The sequence below is a fragment of the Lactuca saligna genome, chromosome 4 (genome assembly GCF_052625555.1).
Source record: "Lactuca saligna cultivar CGN05327 chromosome 4, ASM5262555v1, whole genome shotgun sequence".
NCBI classification, from domain to species: domain Eukaryota; kingdom Viridiplantae; phylum Streptophyta; class Magnoliopsida; order Asterales; family Asteraceae; genus Lactuca; species Lactuca saligna.
The window spans coordinates 33,215,839-33,238,504 of NC_136420.1; the positions used below are offsets into that span (position 1 = coordinate 33,215,839).

Below are 22,666 nucleotides of genomic sequence, written 5' to 3' on the forward strand. Positions count from 1 at the left end.
AGTAAGTAATGATAGTAATTATTAAACTCATATAAAACCTCCAAATCAACGTGAACCCATATTAACAAGCAAGGACTAGCGAATATATTACAAATGAATCAAATAACCAAGAGCAAAGGTATATGAACCCATATTAAAAACAAGGATATAAAATCCTTGAACCAAAACCCAAAGAGTTTAATAACTCATAAATTCTACTCAAATAACGTGATAACTAAATCCAAATAACCTACAAGATGGAACAAAGGAGTGTATATTCCCTAATTCCAACAAAAGGCTTAATTAACCTATAATCCTAAATAAATTGTTTAATCTTTCAATAATCCAAAGATTAAGGAGAAAATACTCATAATATGAAATGGTTTGAATAGCCCATAGCTTCAAACATAATGAAAGCCTAAACATTTATTATAAAAGGTCGACAAATTATATCAAGGCTCAGAAAGGGTAAACAAGGAAAAATGAACATAATAATATGAAATGCATTAATCTTTTCCCACCCTTGTCAGTCTCATAGTCTAACTCCGAACTGGCTAAGCTCCCGAGTCATGGGTGAAAAAACTACCATCGACATTTATCTAGGTAGCAAACTAGGCACAAACTAGGCATTAGGGTTGCCATATCCCCCCATCCGAGACAAGGGGTATCTAAACTTTACATATGTAACGTTTAGGGTAGCTATACCCCCTATCCCGTACAAGGGATAGCTAAACTTTACATATGTAACGTAAGGATTGTCTAGAAATCTACTTACCACAATGAACACGACTATTGGTCATTGCGTACATACAATCTGTCAATCAGCCCATCCTATCATCCTATCATGTAAGAAACAAAAAGACTCAACCAAGGAACTTAAGCTTAGTTACAAAAAAAAAAAACAATAAATAGTACATACACCAAACATACCGACCAAAGTGCTTTTAGCTTAAACCTTTTCTCAATCCAGTTATAAGTATACATGTTAATATCAACCGCAAAAATCATAATTTCTCATATTTTTTTTCCTAAACACAATGTCATCCATATTGCCTTCGAAATCATCCAATTTGTTGAATAAAAAGAGGCAACTACATGTTTCAAGACTTTTTGCTTATAATATTTATTTTTAAGTTAAAGTTGTTTGCTATTAAAAAAAAGATCTTCAAAATATGAAATCTTAATTATATGGTATAATTAATGAAGTCTACTTATATAAGTAAGTAGCAGAGATGAGCATAGACGGGTACCCGCCTCATTTTGCGAAAATCAGAACCGGAACCGGCGGTTCCTAGAAAGTTAGAATCGGAACCGAAACCGATCAAGGTAGTCCATAATTTTTTGGAACTAGTCCCGAACTGACGGTTCCGGTTCTAAGACCGGGTAACCCGGTTGCTTCAATATTTGTTTGCTTTTCTCAATAAAAACTGCAATTTAGTTCGGTGTAAATCGAATCAATTTGAACCAGCGACGGATAAAATCAGACAAATATATTTTAAACCGGTCTAAATAATACTACACAATTTTTTTTAATATCAAACTGCAACAATATGATTTGGTAATGTTAAGGCTTTAAAGTAGATACTTTGTTTATTTTATATTTGTCGATCGTGTACGGAAATATATATATATATATATATATATATATATATATATAAACCGGTTCCGGCGGGTACCCAACAGGTAGCGGTTTCGAAAAAATGAGAACTAGAACCGGAACCGCTTAAGGCGGTTCTATAACTTTAGGAACCAGAACCGGAACCATTTAAGGCAGTTCCGGTTCCGAAGCCGGCAGTTTTGAGGCAGTTTCGGTTCCGAAAACGGGTATCCGGTTGCGATGCTCATCTCTAGTAAGTAGGTTGATCCATAGGAGGGGAAAAAATGGTCCTTTGAATTCTAAATTGAGTAAATTACACGAATGGTCCCTATGGTTTTGGGTAACTTGCGTGTTTGGTTCCTAACTTATTTTTTTAACTCGGAAGGTCCTTACTGTTTGTTTTTGTTACGCGTTTGGTCCCTATCTTACGTAAAAAGACAATTTTACTTCTGATTTTTTAATTTATTTAAATAAACACACCCTCAACCCCACCCCCGCACGTTACCTTACATATTCCATCATTTTTCCCTATTTAAATAATAGTCATTTTAGATAAGACAATGACCAAATGTGTAACAAAAACAAATAATAGGGATCTTCTGAGTTAACAAAATAAGTTAGAGACCAAACGCGCAAATTATCCCAAAGCATAGGGACCATTGGTGTAATTTACTCTTCTAAATAAATTCACTAGCTTTTTATACATGCTTCTTCTTACTTTTTAGATACAAAATTACAAATAATATAACAAGATCAACACTGAAAAACAAATAAGCTAAACAATCAAAAAAAAAAAAAAAAAAAAAAAAAAAAAAAAAAAAACTCAAGTAAATTATGTATTAAATATCAACTTTAGAGTAATTTCCACATTCCAAACAAAATATTCCTTCAACATCCATGTAGATGTTTCATTTTCACTAAATGTTTTCATTAGATTTTGTTGTTTGGTATTCATAATCACGGGTAGTAAAAATAATGCATTCACATGTTTCCTGTCAACCTCTTCTATGAATATACAAATTATATAACTACCATAAACAAAAAGATGCACCTTGACACATAAATGTTTATCCATTTCAACTAATAGACTAGAAAGACGTTGCTAGTTCTCACATGCTACCACTACAATCTTTATCATTTGCTTACACATCGACTCCAAAAAAGATTCAGATTAAATGAAACAACTACCATAACTTTATTTTTGTATTGTCTTATCCAAAAATGAAATTTGAAACCACTTAGAAAAAACCCCAAAACATAACAATAGAACATTTGTGATAACAGTGACATATATTAATATATAAAAAATATCCAAAAGCATTGAACAATCTAAATGATTAAACATTATCAAAAAATAATTGAATCTTAAATAATGCATTGATTCAAATTGGAGATGTAAACAACCGATTTTTAGGGCAATTTTAAGAACAAAACAATTTACTTATATTTGTTGAAACCTAGTATTGGACAATGTTCTACCATTGCTTGCTTCTATATGGTCATGAAGACGATTCGAGTTCCAATGTTTTTTTATTCACCCGTGTTGGCGTTATTGCCTTCTTTGTTCGCAATGTAGTTAAACACGTATCTAATGAATTTTGAGATTGTAAAATAGAAAAAATAAATAAATAAATAAATGATTTTTTTGGCGTTGTTCTCACTTTCTTTTTATTTTGAACTTTTGTTGATTGCCTTCTTTGTTCACAATGTAGTTAAACACGTATCTAAAGAATTTTGGGCTTGTAAAATAGAAAAAAAAAAAAAAAAAAAAAAAAAAAAAAACAATGATTTCTAGCCATTATAACGCCCATGTACGGCCTAAGTACCTTTTTAAAGTGTATATATTGAAGATTTCTATATTTATAGGTTTCTAAAAATTTAAATATCCTTACATGTCCAGAACAAGTTTTTTACTTTTAAAGAAATATATATATATATATATATATATATATATATATATATATATATATATATATATATATATATATATATATATATATATATATATATGTGTGTGTGTGTGTTTTCTGGTTCATTTGAGACCATTCTAATTTTGTAAGACCGTGAGATCAAATCTAAAAATAATTTTAAAATGTAAAATAAATGGAAAAATCCAAAAAAAAAAATTTTAAATATTATTTTCGGAACTTGAATTAACTAAAAAATAAATAAATAAATAAATAATAAAAAAAATCCCATTTTTTTTTTAAAAAAATACGTGAAATATTCTAAATAGAATATTACACTGACATATTCTAAAAAATAATTTTAAAATGCAAAATAAATGGAAAAATATAAAAATTCTTTTTTTAAATATTATTTTCGAAACTTGAATTAACTAAAAAAAATTAAAAAAAAATCCTTTTTTTTTTTGAAAAATACGTGAAATATTCTAAATAGAATATTATACTGTACATATTCTAAAAATAATTTTAAAATGAAAAATAAATGGAAAAATCAAAAAAAATTTAAATGTTATTTTCGGAACTTGAATTAACTAAAAAAAATGAATCTCACGGACTCACAAAATTAGGCCGTCTCAAATGAACCTAACCCTATATATATATATATATATATATATATATATATATATATATATATATATATATATATATATATATATATATATATAATATAATATAAAAAAATTAAGCCCAACAAACAATTAAGCATTATAATACCAACCTATGTATTTATATTTTATAGTGTGTTTAAAGCCAATAATCCATCGTTGGTAAATCTGGATAATAATATACAAGCATGAAGGATACATATTGAAATTCAAACTAAAAGCTTTTAGAGTATATATGATCATGAACAAAAATCCATGATTGAAATTGAAAAATAGAAAATAATGAGACACAAAAAGGCACACTCACACAACAAGCAAGCCATTGCATTGCAGGCAATCGAATGTCAAAGATTACAAACAAAAGGAAGAAGAGACGATACGTGTTGTTTCGCCTATCTTCCTTCCTCCACACCACCAATGATCAAGCACTGCCATTAACGCAACTGCAAATTAATTTTACTTATCATCATCACCCACTTATAAATTAATACATAAATATGATATTATTGTCATCATCATAAATAGATTTCATCGCCCACTGATTTCGTTGCCATTTCTCCATCTTTAGTACCTACCTGGAAAATAACACCACACAAAAAAATCGTCATTTCAAGTGTTATAGCAAAAAGACATATACATACGTTTTATCCAAATTCAGTTGAGATAATAATTTTTATCCACACTGTCTATATAGGGATAAAAGGCCTTAAATTGTTTATGAATGTGCAGATCGTAAAAAGTTTCATTAATTGCACTGGATTTATTTAATTAGCCTGGAACTTCATTTAGTGTATATCCCTGCGGAGGTGAAGATGGAGGGACTGTTACATCAGTATCATGATCAGCCTCATTTATCATGTCTAATCATATATATATATATATATATATATATATATATATATATATATATATATATATATATATATATATATATATATATATATATATATATATATATCGATGTATTTGGCCTTGTCTTTTCTCTCTCTATATATATATCGATTGTAATTGTAAATATTATGGGGTTGTATCATTCAGTAGTTAATAGAAACCTTTATTGTCATAATTTCTTTAACCACTAACACACAATTAAAGATGCAAAAAAATGAATAATTAGCGCATAACTTTTACTTGGTTCGTATGAATAGGGTAATTGTACATTTGTACTACATCCACGGTAGAACACGAGAGATTTATTGATTTCAAAATTACAGCTAGTGGTATTTGATGTCGACCCTAAAACTGCCAAGGCATAATATTAGATTATAACACAAAATAAACTAAAGTTATGTTTGTATATTAGTTGAATAAGCTAACTAATAAAAACTAATGTTTGGTTAAATTAGTTGATAAGTTAGCTGAAATATATATGAAATGATATAAAAAGGCATTTAGAAGTATATGTCTTTTATAATTAATTAAATGTATATTTAGGAAATTAAAAAAAAAAAAAAACTTTTGAAAAACTAGTTTAAGTAGTATTTTAAAAAACAAGTTTACAAACTACTTTTTGGTTTATCAAATATAACAATTTAAAAAACTCGAGCTTATAATTAAAAAACTATGAGTTATCTGATAAAAATGATGTTTGGTAAAAAAAAAAAAAACTAGTTGACAAGATAACTGGAAAATATAAAATGATATAAATGTCATTTATAAGAATGAGTTTTCTTATAATTAATTAAATGTATATTCGGAAAATTTTAAAAACACACTAAAAACCTAGTTTAATTAGTTTTTCAAAAATAAATAAATAAATAAGTTAAAAAAATAGCTTATAATCTGCTTTTTGGTTTGACAAACATAACAAATAAAAACACACTAAAAAGCTAGTTTAATTAGCTTTTCAAAAATAAATAAATAAGTTTAAAAAAAATAACTTATAATCTTGCTTTTTGGTTTGACAAACATAACAAATAAAAAACCCTCAAAAAATAAGTTAGTTGTGATATGTTAAAGGGAAACACAAAATAAATATAGACATAAAATAACTTATACAAGAAAAATATTATACCTCGAGTACCTATTATAAGGAAAGTATTATCTTAGAAAATTTTAAATAAAATAAAATAATACTATATTACCAACAAAACGAATAAGTGGAAATTTTATGTTGTCATTTGTCCGTGATGAATCTTTTTACATTTCCATATTTCATTAGGTTGTTTCCTGAGGGTTAGAAAAAAAAGGCTTTTCCCTTTTTCATACTTACTTATGACGTTACTTGATACCAAAAAATAAATTCTGTACTTAGATGACCAATATTTTTTTATAAAATCAGAAAAGTAATTCTATTATGACATCAATATATAAAAAAGTTCATTATTCACGTGATCATTGAAGGTTATTATGATTTGACATGAAGCAATATACCTACATAACCAACATTTCAATTCACAAAATTGGAATGGGGTTGCAACCATTTCACGAATCAAAAGCAATCATCAGAAACTGGTAAAATTTACTTTTTATGAGTTGATGTACTATCTAAGATGCTAAAGGTAATTTTATATTCTATAAGTAAAATAAGTGAGAAAAACAAAATATGTGACATCTATAAAAAAAAAAGTTCTTGGTTTTAATCAATTGATGTACATTAGGAGATTTAAATTAAGATTACAAGTTAAGCAAAATCCAATTTAACATGTCACAATAAGTTTTCCTAATTTCTTTCAACTCTTATATTCTATTTCATATTTTAGTTTTTTCTGTTTTTGTTTTTGTTTTTGTAGGGTCAATGTCTAACGAGGCCACCAAAATTCTTGAAAAGCTTTAAATGTGCCACTCAATTATTGAGAAAGTTTTGAATAGGTCACGTAATTACAGAGAAACATCAAAAGATGCCATCTTATGTTTCAATCAATGTCGCCTAGACAAAATCTTGACGAAAAAATGTCCAAAACTGATAAAATACCAGTTATGCCCTCAACTCAATCCTAAATGTAGATATATATTCCTTTTCTCATAATCCAATTCATAAATGGAATGTTGCAACCATTTCATTAATTCCTAGAAATCTCCTTTTTTTAACAATCAAGAATATTATAGATTGATAATATTTGATCGCAACCTTTAAGTTTTATAATCAACCCCAATATTAATAAGTAATAAAATCATATAACACGTAACTTCAAATCCCTTTATTCTCATTTCTTTTTGAAAAAGAACAAATAAAATATTTGAAATATTGAGCCAATGAGGAAATTAAGAAAACCAGGTGAAAAAACAAACAAGAATTAATGCAATGTTTGGTGACGGAGGGATACTTTTGTCATTTCATACACATTTTTAAACCAATCAAACCGCATCCGTACGTGCATGGCTTTGACCTATCATGTAGGCCCCACCTAACCTAAGCTAATCAAAAAGCAAAACCCTAAAACAAAACGGCGTAGTAGTGTGTGCCCTTTTTTTTCCCAGTGCTCGAAATCTGCAGGGCTCGGGGCGACCCGGCCGGCAACAAAATTAGATTTCGGGTTCAGTGAAACATAATGGCCATTGGGCATTTAGACATTTAAATATGATTAAAAGGACTTTTTATATAATTAAGGAATCTGTCGGAATTTTAATGAAAGTGGGTTCATATTGATTGAAAGTGGACAGCGAACACCTGTCTTTTCTTAGAAACATGCTTGAATTAAAGGAAACCAAACTATGAATCCATAAACCCAACAAAACAAACACCTAACTATATCCTATTATATAATCCAAATAAGGAAGATTATATATTAATTTACTAATATCACATTCATGCAACAAAATAAAAATTTATAATAGTTTATTTAATTATTAATGGGAGTTTTAGACTAAGTATATATATTTCATATCAAGCTTTTAATAATCTACTGTTTTATTTGGAATTTACGTTGTTAAGACATCTTTATACTAATCCTATATACGTTAGATAGAAATCAATTCTCATTTTTTGTAAGATTGAGTGATGTACGAAGTATCTAAAATGTAGGTTTCTTGAAGACTTTAAAAAAAAAACTTGACAATCATTTTTTTTTATTCTAAAAATTAGGTATTGAAAAGATGTACTGTAAATATTTGTACTATCTAAAGAATCTTTTTTGATATTACAATTAAAAAATGTACGTTAGATCTACAATTTATGTGTTTGAGATAAAAGCAAAAGAATTTTTGTACAAATTAATTATTATTTATGGACCTTCAAACTTCATATACACGATATTTAAAATGTGATTATTTACTGTCGATATAATTTTGTTTTGTTATTTTATAAGTATGAAATATACCATTTTCACAATTTGATAATTAATTTTTGTTATTTTACGATCCTTCAAATTTCAAAACTTCATCCATTGTGTATTTAAAATAATTTAGTTGATCAAAATCAAGATTATCCATGAATCAAGATTTAATTGAAGACGTCTCATCTACATGAATAAACCAAATCATCCAACATAACTAAATTCGGTGACATGAAATAAAATTTATTGATGCAATTTCTGGAAATGAAATAGATTTTACCCAAAAACGACATTCTAATTTTTTAGGGTTACTGAAGATCTAAAGAGTTCCATTTCTAGATGCAATTGCTTCGCCTACTTCCAGGAATAAATGCAAATGAAGTCTTTAAGCGTGTGTATATATAGATATGAGAAGAAATTCAAGAAATGGAAAATTTTGAAAGAGATTTACCGAAGATGTAGATGGGGAAAGAGGCCATTGATTGAAGTCTCAGTTCTTTGTTTTTTCTTTGTGATGATCTGAATGCCGTCCTACGCCATCTCCGCCACCGCCGCCGTAGCTTAAGTGGTAACTGGCTGCTGCTGGGAAATGATCGGAGGCGGCGTTTGGAACGATGAAGAAGGGCAGATTTGTGGAGGTTGATCCGTCTATGGAGGGTGACTGAAACCTCTGGAAATGGTGATGATGAGGTAAAAGAGAAGACGGTAAATTGGACTGAAGGGTCCCCCTACTGAAACCCGGAGCAAGGGTGCCACCGGATGATGATGTCATGGAGAAGTTTAAATTGTAACTTTCTCCTCCTCCACCACCACCACCCGTTGTCACCGCCGGTACGAAACTGTCTTGAAGGAAGGAGAAATGGTGTTGTGGGTTGTTGTTGTGGTGTTGGTGTTGGTGGTTATCTCCGGCGGTGATGTTGAATTGTGGTATTTGGATTAGTTGGGTTGCAGGTTGTGTAGGTCGAGCGAAGAAATAATCCATCGGAGTTGCCCAGTGGGTTCTTGACTCTGGACTGTGACGGCGGACGTTGGTGTTGCTGTGAATGCCGCCGGTGAGAAGATCCGTGAAAGACGAGTTTTCCGAAATACTATTGACCTGATTCAAAACAGCAGCCCTCGTTGAATCAGTTTCCTTCTCTCGTTCCTTCTTCGAAGCCATTTCTCTCGCTCGTTCTCGAGCTTTCACCCGATTCTCCGATCGAGATAACGAAAGCCCTGACCCCTTACTTGTTTCAGATGTACTACTACACGCCGGAGATTTCGCCTTAGAAACATTATTATTATTATTATTACTGTTTTGTTGTTGGTAATTTGGATCTTCAAAATCGGGACTGTTTCCCGTCGACTTCTTGTCTTCATTCTGGTGATGGTGATGGGTGTGAGAGATGGCACCGGAAAACGAAGGGTCAAGAGAAGGAAGCTCGTCAATGGAAGTAGATGCCGCCTTGAGCAACCATTCTACCGCCTTGCTCGGCTGATCATACCCCAATCGGTCTTGCAGATCATAAAACTGGATAGCGGTACTGACAGACAACCGGACACGACGATCTCTGAGTCCTTTCGATGTCAAAACCTTGCTGTGTCTATCCTTCCCTCCGGATGCCCTAGAAACCCTAACAATCCGGGAGGAAGGCCATCCACAAAGCCTCGCCACACCACCACCACCTCCTCCACCTACAACAACATCTATTCCTCCTCCTCCGCCGCCGCCACCTCCACCACCATCATCAAACTTCTGCAACTCCAAATTCCCTTTATGGGTAGCTATCTTTTGCGGATTTGAAGAATTGTCAGTAGTTGTAGTACTACCATTAGACGAAACCCTTTGAAACTTACGCACCTGTCTTTGAATTTCATCCACCTCCATACCCAGCTTTCATACCTTGAAATCAATCCAACTATATCTTATCTAGAGAGAGAAATTAGTGCAGTTTTAGAGAGAGAAAGTAGTGGTATATATTTGGAGAGAGAGAGCAGGTGTGGTGGGGTGTCAACTAGTGTCCTTTGTATTGATGACTAGCTTGGCTTTTGTAGCCATGTATACAGACAGACACACAAACATATAGATACAACTGTGTATATGTATATAAGCAGAAGCAGGCCGGAAAATGTCAGAAGGGAAGCTCCGTTTAAAGCTTATCTTTACCAGTGGCTTCTCAGAAAGCAAAGTCTGTGAGAGGTTTCATCAGAGGGAAGGAAAGCTGAATCCCAAAAAAGAAAGGTAGGGCTAAGATCTGTTATTCGCCTTCATCTTTTATAGTTACATATGATTTAATTAAAATTTTGCAGTTGGTTGTATAATTATGATTATGGTTCCTACTTCCTTATTATACAGTGTTCGAATAATCACCTGTAAAAATGCATAATTTTAATTTTGAGAAAAGATAGAAGGGTATTAGTTTATTCGTTATAACAAAAGAAGAGAGTTTTTTTTAAAGACTCAAAAGTCTTTATAAACACTCTATGTTTTCATATAATTTTTATGATCCAGTAATATCAGTCATAGATTTCATATAATTTTATATTAAACAATCTACTAAAAATTAACTAAAATAAATAAATAGTTTATAGAACTATACATAATTTCCTTTAATTGTAGAAAAGTAAAGTAAATATATAATTAATAAATTAAACAATCATGCACCATAATATTTACAATAACAAAATTTTCATACATGATTGCTATTCGACGAATTATGTTCAACCAAGTTGGAACGAAGTTCATAATGAATTCCGTTTGAGCATATCTTGGAATTTCTTTGAATATATTGATGGAACACGTTCATTGAACCTTTAAATATATGGATAGAGTTAAATGTTTCATCTTCACTCCAATTGCTTATTGTATCACACTTGTAAGAACTCGAAATTTAAAGAGAGTTGACTTTTAGTCAACTAAAGTCAACTATAGACCAAAATGGCAAAATGATCAATTATAATAATTTAGCAAGTTTATGAAATTGTAACTTCATGAAAATGGTCAAGATAAGTCTAAGTCACTTGTAAGAGGTTAGATGAGTAAGTTTAAGATAAAAAGTGCATGAGAAAATGCATTTTGGCTAAAAGGATAAAATGAGTATTTTTATATTTTTTAACCAAGTTAGTGACTTAATAGATTAAGTCTCATATTAAGCCAGTGAAAATGACTTAAAAGAGTTGTAGAGTATGTTCTCACATTCGCATGGAGATAACGATCATAGAAAACGGGTTAGAAACGAAAAGGTTATGAATGTTAGAAGATTGTAAGAAAGTTGTTCCCGAAGCTGGAATGGAATCAACAATTTACAAACTTTTATCTTCAGTCAATTAAGAAAAACTCAGAAAATTAAAAAAAAATGGAATCACAAAACTTGACAGCTCATCAGGAATTAGACTCGATTATTGGAACCACTACCAGAATCTCACGTCTTCTGTCAGCAGAAGGATTCCCATAATGGAAATATCGAATGGAAAAGTAAATCAAGATGAAGGACTTCAAGATTTTGCATGGTATTCTGAGGGGTCCAGTCAGAATCACTACCACTCTGGAGAATGGAACCATTGTTGATAAAGACTTCGCAAACTATACCGATGAAGATTTCGAGAAAATCGAAGAACAAGAGAAGGCTCTGGCTACACTTACAATGACATTATCTTCGGAGACTGCTCAAGGTTTCCGTGAATATGACTCAGCCAAAGCTTTATGGGAAGCTTTAATTGAAGTGTATGAAGGAAATAAGGATATGAAGCAAAGCCGCCAGGACATGCTGAGACAGAAGTTCAACATGTTCAATCACATTCTTGGAGAATCTTTGGAAGCTCAACTACAACGTTTTATCACACTTACCACTGAGATGAGTTCAGCCGGAATCTCTCTGCCAAAATCAGAAATTAACAAGAAGCTGCTTAAGTCTCTCCCAAAGTCATGGGACATGAATGTCTCAGCTATCAAAAAGACAAAATATCTCAATTGACTCAGATTTGCGGAAACAATGGCAATCATCAAAGCATGTGGTATTGATGACAAACAAAGAGAAATCAACCATGTGAATTTTTATTCTACTGCAAACCTTGGGATTTCATCCAATAGTGCTTTTTCATCCTTTACTGCACCTGCTCCACAAAATTAAGCCTTTGTTGCTCCACAAACACCATCCCAGGTTGTTCAACCATCCATGCCTTATCCATATGCAGCCTCCTCATCAAAAGCCCATGCTCCTACCTCTGCTCCCAAAGAAGCCGAAGAGAACATGGCTCTTGCTTCTAGGTTGGTGAACTGCTACAATGCTTTTGTGGCTGGAGAGTTACCTCCACATATTTCTTTTGCTGATTTAGATCAAATTCATCCAGAGGATCTAAAGGAGATGGACATCACTTGGCAGATCGCAATGGAAGTGTTCAAGGCCAAGCAATTTGCAAAGAAAATAGGAAAGAACAATTAAGGAATGAATGCGAAGAAGAAAGTTGGTTTCAACAAGGGAAAGCTAAGATGTTTAGCCTGGTCATTTTTCTCATGACTGTCTGAGACCTGATCGTAGAGTGAATAATGAAAGGACGATGGTGCTTGTGGGAAACAACAGGGGAGCTGCTTCTAACAACGAAACTACGAATCTAGCGATGGTAGCTTAGTCATTTGACTGGGAGGATCAAATTCAGGCCCTAAACATTTTTGGACTTGAAAATGCTTACTTGGCCCAAATCAGTGACATCCATAAAGAGAAAGATGAAGAAGATCCAGAAGCAGAGATAATGGAATTACAAATTGCTTTCATGGTGTCCACTACCCCTGAACCTGAAAGGAAAGAGGTCAGTCAAAATTCCTATTCTCAAACTTGTATTGATACTGTTAAATTTTTACGTGAACAGATTGAACTACTGCGTAAAGAGAATGAGGACCTAAAATACGAGGGATATAACCTTAGGAAGGGAAAAACCACTAAAATAATAATTAGAGGCCAAGACTAAGGACTTTAGGAAATTATAGGAATAGTACAGTAACAAGTGTGAGAACTACAATTTTATTAAGAAACAACTTGCCACTGTAACTGAGGAACTCGACACATTAAAAACTTGTTTTGAAAATGTTGATTTTAACTTTAAAAAGTTTGATGTGTCAAGTAAAAGAGTTGAGACTATGATAGAGAAACAAATGAGATGGAAAGACAAGAAACAAGTAGGTCTAGGGTATGAGTGTGTCCCTCCTCCTTTCAATCACAATTACACTGCTATCCCTTTGACCCACGAAGAGATGGACAGAGAAGAATTTCTTGAGGATGGCAAACTTGTTGTATCCGTGACGGAAAGTATTGCTAGGGAAAAGGATACTAACGTTTCTACTTCCTATGCTGATTAACCTATAGGTCAGGGCAAGCATGCAACAGAGAAGAGTGTGTCTGATAATAATAGTGTGTCTGATGTTTCTATTTCATACACTGCTACTTTTGTTTCTAAAACTGATGTTTTGATTTGTGATGATTATGTGTCAAAGTCTGTTGATCCAGTTGTTTTTGTTAAGTGTGGTGATATATTTGCTAAATCGGATGTTTCTGTGACAAGCACATCCACTCCACCCACACATGTCACACCACCTGAGTCTTGCACATGCACATGTGGGAAGAATAAGGGATTAAATAAGAATAATAGACCAGAGAAGAGTGGTACCAGTTCTTATGCTAAGAAACAAACATGTTTTAACTGTGGAACTGCTCGACATATTGCTCTCAATTGTCCAAATTGAGCATTTGTTCCTTTTCATACGCACAAAAGAAAGAACGAGTCGCGAGGAAGATCTTTCATAAGAAAACTCTCGTGACCTTGTTCCCGTGATGGTGATTGGAATGTAAATAATGACAAAAGCGGGTCGAGCTTAAAAAGGATAAAATAATTTTTCATGAAAATACTAGATGGAAACCCAAACGATCATAACTGTCCAGGCACATAACATTAGATGGAAACCTCTAACGCCCGTAGATCAGGGCTAGTCAATTTAGAAACAATAAGCGTCAAAAATGACTTTTTGATAGAATATTATTTAGGATGAATAATCCTAACTAAGTTGTAGTATATGTTACAAGGTTTTCGTGCATATAAAGAACGCCAAAATCCGAGTTATAACGAAGAAGTTATGACTTGTTAAAGTTTCGCGAGAGAACCAGCACAACGCTGAATGACGTAAAAAGTGAAATTTACATTAGAGCGATATTTAGTCTTAGTGATCTAAACGAGAACCGAAGATCTCGTTGTTAGTATCGAAACGACGAAAAGTTAGGTGAGAACGGACGTTAAACGAAGAAGTTATGAATTTATAACGAAATTTTCTGTCCCGGCCTATTAAAAATAAATAATAAAAATAAAGTCAAAATTAGCCGACGGAGTCTAAACGAAAGTTGTAGAGCGTAGTCTCAAATTCGCGTGGATATAAAGAACGTCGAAAACGGAGTTCGTATGAAGAAGATATGAATTTCCGAAGTTTATTAAATAATTTGTATTTAAATTTAATTGAAAAATCCGGTATTATCCGAGGACGAGTCATCGGACTCATCCGAAGTACACCCTGCGTACACCGAGGATGTCGACACTCGCATCAAGTGGCTTCGGATGACGAACACAGTGACGATTTCGGACCTGTACGCCTCGCGTACTCCGAGGCTCCAGCCTCCTATAAATAGGATGCGAGGGCAGTCGGCTTCTTTGCTATTTTTCTCCATTCTCTCTCCCGTTTTGCATCGATTTGCATGCCAGAAATACCCCAAAGCCCCGGTATTATTCTCGAGCCCCGAAGCAAGTCCCGAGATCCCGAAGATCCCGAGAAGTGCGGTTCCCGAGCCGAAGCTCTGCCCGCGAGAAGTTCGATTTTTGTGGAGATCTTCCAGATCTACCAAAGAATACTACTTCTGCAAGTCGTAGTGCTGTCCGATCATCTTCTGATCAAGTGAGTGTATACTACCTTTCGTAAACACGATAATAATACAAGTATGGTTTGAGTGTATTAAGTTTATTGTTATTTATATGTGTGAGTGTGTAGTTACTTTCTTCTAACACTTAAATATGACGTATTTGCTATGAGATACGTGCTATGTGTTTATATGTTATTTGTCTATTTGAGATGGGCATGGAAATTGGAGTTGTATATAGGTGTTAAATGGTTTAAACTGTGTAAGTATTTATATCTACAAAATTGTTGGGTAGAACATAGGTAGATGTAATAGTTGGTGACTATGGAGTTAGCGCCTATTGTATAAACCTTGGCGACGATGTGACTTCGTGCCTATTTGATGAATCTTGGCGACTATGGAGTTAGCGCACGCTGAGTAAACCCTGGGCGACTATGGAGTTAGCGCACGTTGAGTAAACTTTGGCGACTATGGAGTTAGCGCTTGTTGAGTAAGCCTTGGCGACTATGGAGTTAGCGCTTGTTAAGTGAACTTGGTGACTATGGAGTTAGCGCCAGATAACTATGGATTTAGTACTTGATAAATAAGCTTTGGCAGCAAATGGAATTCATGCCAAATTTCTTACGAATAAATGAATTGAAGGATAGTTGGTTCTTAGGGTAAAACCTTAAGAAGATAATGGGGTTGGGTAATTGGGTTGATTGTTTGTTGATTACATATAATAATTATATTATTGTGGGTTGAAAACCCTATATGCTCACCAGGCTCCCAAGGCTGACCCACTCAGTTTTCGTTACATTACAGGTGATGGCACACGAGTATAAGTTGGTGGACTTGACGAGAGATTTTGGATTATAGATCAGTAGTCATAAATAACTGTTGTAAGATTTATTTTATATTGTTTATGCTTTTGGTCTGTATCGAACATGACATCCCAAGGTTTTATTATTTAATGAAAATACATTCTCTTTGAGAAATGTTTTGATAAATTTTATCATATTTTATTTTGGGAACAAATTCCGCAACTCTTTTAATCAAAAGATTACTCTGATTTTATAAAACAAAGCATAAACAAATCGGTCTTTTCTGGCCGTGATTTTGGGGATGTCACAAAACCCAAACGATCATAACAAAAGAAAACTATTTCAAAATCACCTATAAATGTTTCTAAAACTAAATACCAATGGGTGCCCAAGAATTTAAATGTCCAATCATCAGAGTCTTCTGCATGTGTATCTGGTGATAAATCAAAATCAAAAAGTGAAAAAAAAAATTTGGTTGCTAAAAAGGGAAAACCCAGTGTTTATATGACGTGGGTGCCAAAATCTAACTAATCTCATGCATCGTGCAGGAACAACTACGGAGGAATGTCGTCAGACACTAGTATGTCGAAAGTTGTTATTCCAGGCACATAACATGAGACATATCCCAACTGCATGACATTCAAAATTTCAATGAGGGTTATGTTTCCTTCGTGGGAGGAGAAGGCGGAAAGATCACACAAAGAGGAACTGTTACAAATGGAGTGCTGAGTTTTGAGAACGTCAACTACGCTCCAAAGTTAAAGCATAGTTTATTGAGTGTCTCTCAAATCTGCGACAAAGGCTACTCAACTCACTTTACCGATAAAGAATGCCTTACATCATAGACATGAATCATAATATCTTGGAGCAAGTCACATGTCTCTTCTCTAAAGTCTTCGAACATAATGCGATGCTCTAGCACCGTCAACTCGGTCATGCAAACGCCAAGAACCTAAATCGTCTTGCCAAGAATGAGATAGTGTGTGGCCACCCTGTCAAAGACTTTATTACTTTTGAAAAATGTGTGGCATGTGCACAAGGAAAGCATCATCGCAAGCTCTAATTTCCAAAGACAATAAACTCAATCAATAAGGCTCTCCAATTGTTGCACATGGATTTATTTGGTCCGGTCAACGGTCTTAGCATCAACAAGAGCTCCTATTTCTTGGTTGTGATAGATGACTACTCGAGGTTCACTTGGGTTTTCTTCCTATCCAATAAGAGTGGAATTGTTGATCTGATCAAGAAGTTCGTGGTTATGATTGAAAATATAACTAATGAGAAAGTGAAGGCGTTCAGAATGGATAATGGCACGAAATTCAAGAATGTTGTTCTCGATCATTTATGTGCCGAAAAGGGTATAATGCGTCAGTATAGTGTTGTCCGCACACCTCAACAAAATGGTGTTGCTGAACGATGCAATCGTACACCAATGGACGCCGCAAGTACGATGCTCTGTGATTCTAAACTTCCGGTCTTCTTTTGGTCAGATGCGATCAAAATTGCATGCTATGTCTAGAATTGTGTCCTGATCAACAAAGCCCAAATGAAGATCCCATATGAAATTCTATACAATCACAACCCATCCGTTGCTCACTTCTGAATTTTTGGATGTCCTTGCACCCTCCTTCACTTAGAGTCCAACCCCAAGTTCAACTCGAAGGCTGATGACTGTTACTTTGTGGGATATGTTGCGTGCACTGCTTACCGCGTCTACAACTAGAAAACCAGGCAGATTGTTGAATTTTTCGACGTGCACTGGTTGGAGGAGAATGAGACAGACGCCCGTGTCGGTTCTGACTGGTTATTTGATTACACTTCTTTATTTAAATAATTTAATGTGTTTTTCAGATGATGTGTCAGGTTCTTGCTTAGGTACAAATGTTGTTATTGAAGATGAAGAGGAAGATGTTGTGTACAGACCACCTTCGGTGCCTTCTACGACTCCTAGGGTGGATGACACTGTTCCAAGAACTTCTTTAGATTCTCCTAGTTAAAGAATCAATCCTGATGCTAAAGTCACTCGACTCACTCCTGCTGAAAGAGAGTTAATGACCAGAGATACTTCCGCTGCTACTCACACTTTCATGGAGCTTCTCTTTCCCAAGCCGATTGCAAAAGAGTACGTGGAAAGCACCTCTCATGGTTCAAGATCGTCTAAGGTGGATGAATTAGCAGATGACAGACTTATCAATATCAATAACCTTCCTGTCACACTCAATGATATCATCCATGAAATCCCCACCAAACTTCAACGCGATCATCCGATCGAAAACGTTATTGGTCAACTAGGCGACAAAGTCAAAAAGAGGATCCATAGTGGAGATCTCAACACACATTTCTACACTTGTTTCATCTCTCAGATAGAGCCAAAGAACGTATAAATGACACTAAATCAGCCTAGTTGGGTTGATGCAATGCACGAGGAACGTAATCAGTTTGAGAAACTAGGGGTTTGGAAATTGGTTGAGCTGCCAAAGGGAAAAAAAAGTCTTTGGACACACATTGGGTGTTCCGCAACAAGCAAGATGACTGTAGGGTAATTGTGCGAAACTTTTTGTGTTTGGTCGTTTGTGGGTTTCGTAAAATTAAAGGACTTGACTACACTGAATTGTATGCTCCTGTAGCGCACCTTGAAGCTATTCGTATCTTTCTGGCTTATGCCTCCTACATGGGGTTCACAGTTTATCAGATGGATGTTAAGACTCCCTTTCTATATGGAGCCATGAAAGAAGAAATTTATGTTGATCAGCCTCCTGGTTTTGTCAACTCAAAGTTTCCAAATCAAGTCTACAAATTAGACAAGGCTCTGTATGGGTTACATCAGGCTCCTCGGGCCTGGTATGCTACCCTAACAAATCATTTTCTCGAGCATGGTTATATCAGAGACACGATTGATCAGATGCTTTTTATCAAGCATATATATGGAGACATAATTCTTGTTCAGATCTATATTGATGACATCATTTTTGGTTCAACGAGTTCAAAGTTGTGCACCGAGTTCGAGACCATTATGAAGAAGAGATTCGAGATGAGATCCTTGGGGTAAATGACCATGTTTTTGGGTTTTTAGGTCCGTCAAGATTCAACCAGAATCCTGCTACATCAAGGAAAATATGTTGAAGACATGCTTGAGAGGTTCAGGTTTAAAGACTCCAAATCTGACTTGACGTTGATGGCAGAGCGACCCCTGTTTTCTCCAGATCCTGAAGGTGAATTCGTATATCAGACAGAATACAGATCGATGATCGGATCCCTGATGTATCTGAATGCGAGCAGACCCGACATCATATTCGCAGTCAGTCAGTGTGCACGTTATCAGGCTAATCCTAAACTCTCTCATTTAATTGCAGTCAAAAGAATCTTTAGGTATTCAAAGGTATCCTAAAACTAGGACTTTGCTATCCTAAAAATTCTCATTTTGATTTATATCCATTCGATGACAGAAATTATGGAGGTTTTAAACTTGACAGGAAATCGACTTCCGGGGGATGTCAATTCTTAGGCGACCGTCTGGTGTCTTGGCAGTGCAAGAAACAACAAACTGTCTCAACCTCAACGGCGGAGGCGGAATATGTTGTTGCTTCTGCCTGTTGCTCTTAAGTCATTTGGATTCAACATCAGCTGTTGGATTACAGTTTGATTTTTCTTGAAGCTCCCATCTTCTTTGATAACGATCCTGCAATCTAAATAGCCAAAATCCCTGTCCAACACTCTAAAACCAAGCACATTGATATCAAAATCCATTTTATCAGAGATTGTTATGAGCATTCGCTCATTCGGTTGGAGCAGATCCACACTGATAATAATGTGGCGGATCTGTTCACAAAACCATTTAACAAAGCTCGATTCGATGCGCTTGTGGACTTTCTAAAAATGCTATGTTTTGAGGACTGATTTTTGTTTTAGGTTAGTTTAAATTTGCTTATTTACTTTCCTTTCTCTCCTATGCACAAATTTAGGGGGAGGAATAAAAACAAAACAAAAATCATAAAATTCTAAAATCTAAAAATTGTGTTATTTCTGTTTTTTTTTTTCAGAAAATATGAAAAATCCAAAAATAGTGTCTTATGATAGTCTGTCTGCAGGTGATGTGTTGGAAAGTGATATCAACTTAGTGATAACAGGAAAATTTTAATTTGTGTAAGGTACTAACATTAAACTGACTAGGCTCTGTGTTCGATGTGTTGGTAGGCACGGAATATTTAAATGGACCAGACTAGATATAGATTGACATTTAAAAGGACTTAACAAGTAATTGACTTAGATAGTTCCATTTGGTCTAAGAATACGATGCTCAGGTAGATTGAGCAGTGAGATATACATGGGAATCTGTAGGCTACTCTAAAGTAATCAGTATCTAGAACTGTGGCATATCTTTAACTTGATGTATGGACGCATGTCCTTAATTCCGGTACTGATAGGGCGACTGGGGAATTCCGATAAAGTAGATCTGTAGAAAGTTATTTTCTTGCTTTCTTTCTGTTAGTCATATGTTTCCTCCTCCCCGTGATCAGGAGATCCGACCTGGACTGCAACATATGTAACTCTATTTCTATGCATCTTCTTATCTATGAAAATTCTTTCTGTTTGTTAGTCATATGCTGTCACCTTTGCGTGATAAGTTCTTATCCGACCTGGAACATGACATATGTACCATTCTATTTCTCAATCCCTCTATCCAGTTAGTCATATGTTTATCCCTCTGTGTGATTGGAAGATCCGACCTGGGTGTAGAACATATGCATTCTAAATCTGACTTCCCTCCTAATAATTGTCTGCTTATCTAAAGTAAGGAATATTCTAGAAGTTACTGATTACCGAAGTATGTCAGGAAGCGGGAAACACATTCTAGTTCATCTAAAATTGAACATTCAATAGGTTGTCTGTAGATCTCGCTGCTAAATTTAGGTGGACAACAATATATGTAGTCGTCGTCAGTTAAATGGTCTTTTAGGAATATTATTTAGGATCATAGGGTCAAATGTCTTGTCACTTGTAGTATGTCCACATCTCTCAAAAATTTTATGTTTAAAAGGACCACAATAACAATGATTGACCACATCTTTTCATGAATGTGGAGGTACTAAAAAACGGATTAAAATTGTCCTAAAACTTTGATCGCCCCCCCCCCCCCCCCCCCAAAAAAAAAAAAAATAGAATATTAGAAATGGTGAAAAGAAACTCGTTTTTTTATTTTATTTTATTTTCTAAAAATTAAAAAAAAAATTAGTCAAAATTAGTTTAGTTTAAATTTTTTGGATTTTATTTTATTTTAATTTTAATTTTGACGTCCTCAAAATGTCTTATTTTTGAAATTTTGGATGTATTGGGTTTGAGTTTGAAGCTTATTGGGTTTGCAGCCCATTAAACATGGGCCGAGAAGATCCAAGGTATGAATATATGGTTTCCGGCTGTACACACTCTTCTCTCTCATTCTTTGTTTACGACCGCAAACCCTCCTCATATTCTCTCAACTCTTCACGGCCACACTCTTCGATTCATGAATTTTTCGTTGTTGTTGTCTGAAATTGATCCCTGAATCGTGTAGGTACTACATAGGCGAACCCCACAAAGTTATTTTTCTTGCAAATTGATCATGTTTATTGGAGCAAAATTGTTTATCAGCATATGAACAACGTTTACTAGGGGTGTTGAACTGGTAATTTTTTCGGGTTTCGGGTAATTCGGGTCGGATAATTCGGGTTTTTCATGTTAGAAAAATTACCCGTTACCCTACCCAAACTAAATTCGGGTAATTCGGGTATCGGGTCGGGTTTGGGTGATTCGGGTATTACCCGAAATATATGATTTTTTTTTTGAATTTCACATAAAAATAAATTTAATGAAATAAATACGTCGTGCTTTATTAGTCTTGTTTATATAAACAAACGAGACATAAACGAAGTTACTCAAGCTTTGAATATTGAGATTTTCTACTCAATAATACATGAGATATCAAGTATTTTTTTAACGACTTAATCTAATCTAATAAGATGTTAAAAAAACAAATACCTAAAGATCTTAATTTAAAAGTTTAAAATGTTTAAGATAAATGTAGTCATAAGTTTTGTCATGTTCTAAAGTTTCGTCAAAATAATGAGTTTGTTATTTGTAATAAAAACTATAATATAGAAAACAATTATGTTTTAAAGAACGTAATGATATATAAAAATTACTTTTAATATTGTTAGTGTCGTATTGTCATAATAAATATATTTATGTTTTATAATAATGATATTAGTTTAAGCGTGATCAAATACTTACTATATAGTACAAGCTCTACAAAAAAAAAATTTAATAATTTGGGTAATTCGGGTATACCCGAAACCCAAAAAATGTACCCTTTACCCGACCCGAAAAAAAATCGGGTAACCCGATTACCCGGAAAAATTTACCCGATATCCGAAAAAATCGGGCGGGTAATTCGGGTATTTTCGACAGGGCTAACGTTTACGGCCATGAACCCGTTTATGACCGTGAACCTGTTTTTGGCCATAAAACATGCTTTTCATTTTAATATTTTTTTTAAGGCCAAATAATTTAAAAAATGAGAAACTTAATTTTAATTGATTAAATCATTAGTTTTTTCACTTGGCTTGGTTGGTGCAGATTAAATGGTGGACCTG

General features: G+C 34.0%; 1 protein-coding gene across 1 annotated transcript; it reads right to left on the reverse strand.

Annotated features, from left to right (window-relative positions):
• Positions 1–4,307: 4,307 nt before the first annotated feature.
• On the reverse strand, positions 4,308–10,365 carry LOC145041546 (uncharacterized). Its single transcript, XM_078989666.1, has 2 exons — positions 8,814–10,365; positions 4,308–4,723 (listed from the first exon to the last, which is right to left on the reverse strand). The coding sequence occupies exon 1, from the start codon at positions 10,227–10,229 to the stop codon at positions 8,853–8,855; it is 1,377 nt and encodes a 458-aa protein (XP_078845792.1). The 5' UTR covers positions 10,230–10,365; the 3' UTR covers positions 4,308–4,723; positions 8,814–8,852.
• Between the last annotated feature and the right edge of the window lie 12,301 nt (positions 10,366–22,666).